The 8,244-nt window shown below is 45.4% G+C and overlaps 1 protein-coding gene across 7 annotated transcripts in view; it reads left to right on the plus strand.

The window, feature by feature from the left end:
* Positions 1–8,244, plus strand: part of Kiaa0556 (KIAA0556 ortholog) — a 170,548-nt gene that overhangs the window by 65,492 nt on the left and 96,812 nt on the right. For all 7 annotated transcript variants that reach the window (XM_031388223.1, XM_031388229.1, XM_031388227.1 and 4 more), the window contains one exon: positions 823–954. In XM_031388223.1, the coding sequence (XP_031244083.1) occupies positions 823–954 (132 nt within the window). The remainder of the gene's footprint in view (positions 1–822; positions 955–8,244) is intronic.

Here is an 8,244-nt window from a genome sequence, read left to right on the forward strand (position 1 = left end):
AAATCCTATGCTTTCATCATAATGCAATAAAAGTTAAAACTAAAAAAAAAAAGGTCACAAGTGGTAAAAGCCTTCTATGTGGTGTGATGTTATAACATCTGGGGGCATTAGGGGAACATCTCCTTGTAAACTCAGAAGACTAGGTGAGCTGGGCTTGGGCAGTGGTATCATTCCATGTAACCCACTCCTTTTGTTGTTCAGATGGGCCCTTTGGTCCTGGGCTGCATGGATGTGGGGGATTCTGGAGTGATCCCCAGCCCCCAACACCTAGCACAGGTATTTGTTTCTCAAAGATGCAAAGAATTCTTGAAAGAAGAGAGGCTGCAGCAAGGACAGCTTGTATAGTTCAAAAAGCTTTACGAGGACTCTGTCCATTTCATGTTAGCATATCTACAGTGTTTCCCAAACATGAGGTCAGTTAGCTCATATGGCTTTTGGGGAAATGCTTAGCACTTATAAAAAATTCTACTGAAAAATAATCACGAAAAGTCTGAAATTTTCTTCTACACACTTTACAAGAATAAGGAAGAAACAGGCAAAGGCAATATGACCCTGTGAAGTCACAACTGCTGAGATGGGAGCAATGGCCATAGTAGTAATTCTAGAACTTGGGAGACTAAGGCAGGAGGATCACTAGCTTGAGGACAGCCTAGATACATAAAGAAACCTGATCTTTGAACAACAACAACTCACCCAAATCGTACCCCACCCACTCAGGCACAGCACCCCTTGAATGCCATGTTTGTGGGCAGCTAGGCTGGGCTTATTCCTGTCCTTGAGCAGACTGTTGTCCTTATTTCAACACTGAATTTCTGTGTCCAGAAATCTGTGCAGATCAGAACTGAAGCTGGCTCTCGCCTCCATATTGAACCTCCTCTGGACTGTTCAGAAGATTTTGAATCACAAGAAGATGTGATTGACAAGCACAAAGATGCCACTGAGGACTACACACAGGTAGGGACTGGCCTCAGCTTGTACTGGGGGCTCCCACAAAATCAGGGTCTGGTGTTCTAGGCCCTCGGTCAGGGCTCTTTCTAACACCTACTTCCTTTGACCTTTATTCTTCTCTCACTAAAAAAAAAAAAAAGTATGTGTGTTTCAAAATGAAGCATATGTAGAGATCAAAGGACAGCTCTGAGGAGTCAGTTCTCTTCTTCTGCCGTGGGTTCCTGGGATTGAACTCAGGTCATCAGGCCCATGCACCAAGCCACTTACTTACCTTGCTGAGCCGTCTTACCTGCCCTCACCTCACACATTTTGATACACTGTGTGTGGGCCATACATCTATGTTTATGAATGGGCCAGCTAGCATCCAATCACTCTAAATGAAGAAGGGGCTAAGAGGGGAGGCCAAGCCTGGTAGAGAAGAGTAGCTTAATCATGGAGGCTTTCTAGAAAAGAATAGAATTTGTCTCTGGCCATTAATGCTAGCAAAGAGCCTGAAGGGGCTGAGGGCAGGCAGGGAGTGACACCACACCTGCTTGCATATATGTTCCTTGGCCTGTGAGGTATTCTGTATATCACAGTGATAAACAGGTGGCAAGAGGCTGGGCTTCAGGAGCTCAGTGCCAACATAGTATGGATAAGGGAGCAAGGAATGAGTTGAGATACAGAATGAGAAGACAGTGGAGTGGACCAGGAGGTGAATAGTGGACCTGGGCTGGAATGTGAGATAGAGTTTGACAAGTGGAGTTTAGTCTAAGGCAGTGGTTATCAATCTATGGGTTGAATGACCATCAGAAAACACAGATATTTACATTACAATTTATAACAGTAGCAAAATTACAGTTAAGAAGTAGCAGTGAAACAATTTTATGGTTGAGGATCACCACAACATGAAGAACTGTATTAAGGGTCAAAGCATTAGGAAGGTTGAGAACCACTATTTTGTCGGAACAGATTTAATAATTAAAATGAATGAATACATCATTTCTCCATGTTGCGTAGAAGCAACATTCTAGAGAGTCTGCAGGTGAAAGTCAAGTTGCATGCCGCATTGCTCGATGATATCGCCCTACCTACAGGTTCATAGCCTCAGCCAGGGCCTTCACCTTCTGTGACTTCTGCATTGTAGAAATGTGAATGACAGAAAGAGAAAGGAGCTGGGAATTCCGTCCAGGAAACCTACTCTGTGTTTGCTCAAGAGGGAGAAGCAATGAAGGAGCTGGGATCCTTCTACCTCACATGCTAAGTGAAAGGGGTCTCTGTACCCTTGCACAGATTACACACATGTAATTTGGTGTGTGTGTGTGTGTGTGTGTATGCATGCTGTAGCTCATACAGGAACTGAAAAGTCAACATTAGGACTTGGTTCTCCTTCCACCTTTACATGAGTTCTGGGTGATGAACTCAGGTCATCGGGCTTATACAACTAGCACCTTTACCCACTTGAAGCTTCTCCCAGTTCCTTTCTTCTCTTCTCTCACCTCTTCTCCTCTTTTTGAGAGGCTTTACTATGGAGTCCCAGATGGCCTCACAGTCAGGATTTTCCTGCTAGCACCTCCACACCTGGCTCACTGTTTGCTTTTGAACCTACCAACAGTCCCATGCTTGGGATCAGTTGGTATAAAACACACCTTCATTTTCTTTCAGCTGGATCTTAGCCATGTTCAGTCTCTTCTAACCCTACTCCCACACCAGATCCGAGAGTGCTATGCTCCCTTTGAGCTGGAGGCCACTGTTGTTTGCCCATGGTGAAGCACCTGACACCTTCTGTTAAGTTGAAACCTTGTTCCTCTTTGGCATGCTCCCAAGCAGCCTGCACACTAGACAGCAGAGGCCCCTCCCCGCCAGGCTTCTCCTGCCCTCAGCATTAGTAGCAGTCTTTGGTGCACATGCTCAGTTGCAGCCCCTGCTGCTCTGCCAGTGCTTCACGTTCCCCGCTGTGAGCACCTGATTATATTTCTTTCCTGCCTTTTCTCCACATCTTGAGAAGGCTCTCCTTAAGGCTTCACAGTCAATTTCCCCTTGGAGTTATTTCCCTGCAAAAGAGGGAGAGAGAGACAATGGTGCTACTTGCCTGCCACAGCAGAAAGAAGCACTGAGAGCTACCATCTGCACAGGCACAGAAGAAATGTAAGGCATGGCTAAATATACCACTCGGCATGAGGCAAGTGAGGCCTGAGCTGTAGCAGAAGAGATCCGCATCTGCATAGAGGCTTTGCACCTCACCTTTGCTGCCGGAACGTGCCAGCCTTTTGCTTTCCATCACATCCTGTGAACTTCAGTTTCTTGGTAGCTTTAAGTTCGCAGACTGGCATGCTGGAGGCGTGCTCTCTCAGCTCGTGTGCTTCCTTGTATGGTGCTGTGGGAAGATTCAGTTAGCAGCCAGCACTGATGCAATCAGGAGGTTCCATGTGATGATCTGAATTTGGGGTTTCCTTCCTTTAAAAATAGTCAGATGATTGGGGTCCTCCTCCTCCTTCTCCTTCCTCGTCCTTCTCTTTTTCCTCCTCTTCTTTTCAAGCACATGAAGCTACATTATAGCTCAGGTTAGCCATGAACTCATAATGGCCTTGAACTCACAGAGATCCACCTGCCTTTGCCTGTCAAGTGTTGGGATCAAAGGCATGTGTCACCACACTTGTCCATGGTATACTTTCTTATGAGGGATGACTGGACTGGCTGCTAGAACCAGAGGTGTGTCCCCAAGGTGCCATGGTCCATGCCACCACATACTCCCAGATGCTGAAGATAAAGTGGTTGATAAATAAGCATATAGGTGGGGCTTGGTGGTGCACATGTTTAATCTCAGTACCTCAGAGGCAGGCACAGCAGATCTCAGGGAGTTTGAGGCCAGCCTGTTGTACATAGTGAGTTCAGGACATCGGAGCTGCAGAGAGAGCCAAATAAGAAAGCATGTGGCGTGTCGGGAGGCGACAGGGCTCTGCAAACAGTGGGGCGAATGTGGGAACTGAGGTTCCTGTTTTATACTGAGATATGGCCTCCTGTGTGGCAGCAGTGAAGTGGGACCACAAAGGCCCTGAGGTTAGGAAGGAGGGGGTGGGGAAGGTTGGAGGAGCAGCTGTGAAGCAGGACAGTAGAGCTGGGGAACTGTGGCAGAGAGAAGATTTTCCTTATGTTGGATAAGAGGCCTCTATCGGGTTCTGAGCAGTTTTCCAACTCTGACACAGGGTAGCTTTCTCTAGAGAGTTTGAACCCAGCACCTGGCTCCATGCTATAGAAGACTCAGTCTCCATCTGAGGGAATGGTTCCTTTAGGAGTCAAGAATGAACCCAAAATGTCTAAAAATTAAAGTTTTAAAATTAAATGTTTTCTTTATTATTTGTGTGTGTGAGGGGCAGCACAAGTGTGTCATTGTTCACATGTGTGGAGGTCAAAGATTAACTTTCAGGAGTCAGTTCTCTCCTTCAGCTCTGAGATCCAAAGACTGAACGTAGGTCTGGCAGGCTTGCACCAGGTCAATGGCCATCTCTCTACCCCAATAGTCTTTTTAGAGCCCCGTGCCCTATGCATGATTGTCTAGACTGCCTACAGGTGGCATGTCTATTGTATCTAGAGGGGCTGGGAGTGGGGGGAGCAGAGAGACTGTGTCAATCTCAAGGAGAGGTACTTCCAAATTTGTGGTCACCAGGCCCTGTTATGCCACTGGGAACCCTTCCCAAAAGTTTCATTTCTGTTGCTATGATAAAGTACCCTGACAAAATTTAAAGGAGGAAGGGTTATTTTTAGGTTAGAATTTTGGATTAGAGTGTGTCATAGCAGGGACATTAAGGTGGCAAGAACTTGAAGCAGCCAGTGTTATTAACTCACCATCAAGAGCAGAGAGCAATGAATGAATTCCTACATGTTAGTGCTCAGCTCTTTTTCTCTGCCTTACACAGTGCAGGGTCCCCTGCCTACGGAATAGTGCCATCCACCCTGAGTGCTTCTTCCTCTTTCAATTAATACAATCAAGACATGTCTACAGGCCAACTTGATCTAGACAGTTCTTCATTGAGACACTTCCCAGATGACTCTAGGTTGTACCCAGTTGACAAAAGCCACCATCACAGTGTGGGCCCAACACTAAGGTAGAGATTTTATCCCCACAGTTACAGCCTAGTGTCATTATTACCTACAGGCACATGCTGCCATTGTCCAGGCATCCCCAGGAGAGCCTGTCCCACCATGGCAGGCACTATGGCAGGCTGCTTCTACAGTGAGACTTACAAAGCAAGTACTGGCTGACAGGGAAAGGATGTCACATGGGTACTTCTGATAATGCCAGATAACAGAACCCATAAGCAAGTGCTTCCTTTCATTTATTTTGATTTATTGGTTTTTCATAGTATGCAGGGTTTAAGATAGGCCCTTCAGTGTGCTACAAAAGCAACCTCTGAGCTGTATTCTCAGTCCTTTTTTCATGTCTTAAATTTCAAGGCAGGGCCTTGATAGGTTACCTATGTCAGTTTTAAAGTCATTCTGTAGCCCAAGCAGGCTTTTACCTTGTAATCCTCATGCCTCAGCCTTCTGAGTAGATAGGCTTGTCTTCTATATTTTTTATTGCTAGTTTAACATAACTGGGGTTTGCCATCTATCCTATTTGATAAGCCTACATTATTTTTTTTTTACTCCACAACACACTATGGCTGTCTTTCCACACTAGTAACTCACTCAACCAGTCGCTTAGAGCACTGTTTGGGATATAATGGCTTGGCCATGTAGCGTCTGTGACTTCAGTGGTTTTGACAGATTGAAAGAGTGTGACCAGACCAGTGTGAGAGTGGCAGCAGAAGGAAGTGGTCAGGAAAGGCAGGTGGTAGGGAGAGCAGCAGAAGAGCAAGGGCCTCCTACACACACACACACACACACACACACACATATACACACATACATTTTCAGACAGAGAGGTGCTGATATTGTGCAGGGTCTCTGTGCTTATACCTAGGATGCCAATTCTCCCACAAGCTTCAAGCCTCATGACTTTGTCTCTTCTGAACACACAGGGACACCTCAATACTCCCTGTAGCATGGACAAAGACAAGATTCTCCTAATAATTCAGGATGCAGTGGTAAGATGGACTTTTGGGCAGAGCTCCTGAGTGAGTCTGGAAATGCCCTAGATGAACAGCAGGATTGTATTCCACAGGCTGTAGAGCTGCTTCAGTTGGTAGACTGTTTGCTCCACAAGCATGAAGGTTTGAGTTATATCCCCAGCACCCAGGGAAAAAGCTAGGCATGGTACACTCATTTGTAACTCCAGTGCTAGAGACAAGGATAACCCATGAGGTTTTCTCACCTAGTAAGCTTGCCAAATCAGTGAGTGTCAGGTTCAATGAGAGTCATGGTCTAAAGAAATATGAGGGAGAATGACTGAGGAAGACACCCAGTGTCAATCTCTTACTTCTACACACTTGTGCATACACATGCACACATGCAGAAGCACACATACACACAAACACACACACACACACACCCTACCTGAAATGTTTGGGCAAAGAGTACATTTTGACTTGACAGAGCTCACACTGAATAAGCACTGAGTTGCATACCAGTTGAGGTCATAACATCCATTACCACAACCTGTGAGTTGAGCACTAGGCATTTGAAGAAACTAAAAAACAGAGACCTGTACTGGATGACGGGGCTCGGAGACTATTTTTGGTCTGTGGAGGTGCACTCACGGGTGAGGAACTGAGCTGGGCTGGCTCTGCTCAGAAGGTGCCATAGGCTGTTGTGGCTGTTATTGTTGCTGGGGGGGGGGGCAAGTAATGTCCCAGATTGCAGGACAATAAAGATATGTACCACAATTGTGTCTAATGAGAACCAGGGGCCAGGGAGGGATCAATGAGTTTGGGGGAAATTAAGTAATTGTTAAATTTGAGGAGTTAACAAAATTTTAAAAAGACATTATATATATAATAATATTGGACTCATGTTAAATTTCCCAAGCTTGATATTTGTTTACTCTGCCTTTGGGGACCTTTCCCCTCTAAAGATTTATTTTAAATTATGTATATGTACATGTGCCTGTTTATAGGTCTGTGCATATGAGTTCAGCTTCCCATGAAGGCTAGAGGCATTTGGTCACCCTAGAACTGAAGTTAACAGAAGGCTGTGAGCTGCCCAATAGGCACATGAGAATCAAACTCAGATCCTCTGGAAGAATAATGATACATGCTCTTAACTACTGAGCTATCTCTCCAGTCTCTTAAGAGAAACCAAGGCACAAGGAAAGACACAGTTTTAATCCTGTGAAAGCTCTATGCCCCAGTGTAGGGTAATGCCAGGGCCAGGAAGTGGGAGTGGGTAGGTTGGTGAGCAGAGGTAGGAGGTAGAGGGCTTTTGGAGGGGAAACCAGGAAAGGGGATAATATTTGAAATGTAAATAAAGAAAATATCTAATAAAAAAAAGGAAAAAATATTAGCCAGGGTCACTATTGCCATGGTAAAACACCATGACCAAAAGCAGCTTGGAGAGAAAAGGGATCTGGCTTCCATGTAGAATTGTAGTCCATCGAGGGAAGCCAAAGCAAGAATTCAAAGCAGGTAGGGACTTGGAGGTAGGAGCTAAATCAGAGGCCATGGAGGGTAGCTGCTTACTGGCTTGCTCAGCCTACTTTCCTGTAGAACCCAAGACCACCAGTCCAGGGACGGCACCGTTCACAGTGGGGTGGCCCAGGTCCATAGCAGTCAGTCACTAATAAAAACTGCCCTTATAGGTCTGCCCTATAGCTAGATCTTAAGGAGGAATTTTCTCAATTGAGGTTTCTTCCTCTCAGATGACTTTAGCTTATGTCAAGTTGACATAAAACTAGCCAGCACATAGGTTGAACATTAGTGCCAAGGTCTTAGAGATTTCAAAGCAGTTTCACTTGCTTGTTTGTTGGGACAGGATATGGCTATGTGGCCCATACTGGCTTCAGACTCTCACTTCCTTCCCTTCAGTCTTTAGAGCACCAGGATGACCTGTGTGTCTATGCTGGATAATTTTATCTCATTCCTCTGCAGGTGGCCCTGGGCTTTATAAAAAGCAGGCTGAGCAAGCCATGGGGAACAAGCCAGTAAGTAGCATCCCTCATGGCCTTTGTATTAGCTCCTGCCTCCAGGCTCCTGACTCAGTGATAGACTGTCACCTAGAAGTGTAAATTGAAATAAGCCTTTTTCTTCCCAAGTTGCCTTGGTCATGGTATATCATCACAGCAATAAAAACTTTAACTAATATAGTGTCCTACCTAAACAGGCAGAGAAAGAAATTAGGGAAACAACACCCTTCACAATAGTTACAAATAATATAAAATAC

This window comes from Mastomys coucha, unplaced genomic scaffold (genome assembly GCF_008632895.1).
Source record: "Mastomys coucha isolate ucsf_1 unplaced genomic scaffold, UCSF_Mcou_1 pScaffold21, whole genome shotgun sequence".
In the NCBI taxonomy this organism is placed as follows: Eukaryota; Metazoa; Chordata; class Mammalia; order Rodentia; family Muridae; genus Mastomys; species Mastomys coucha.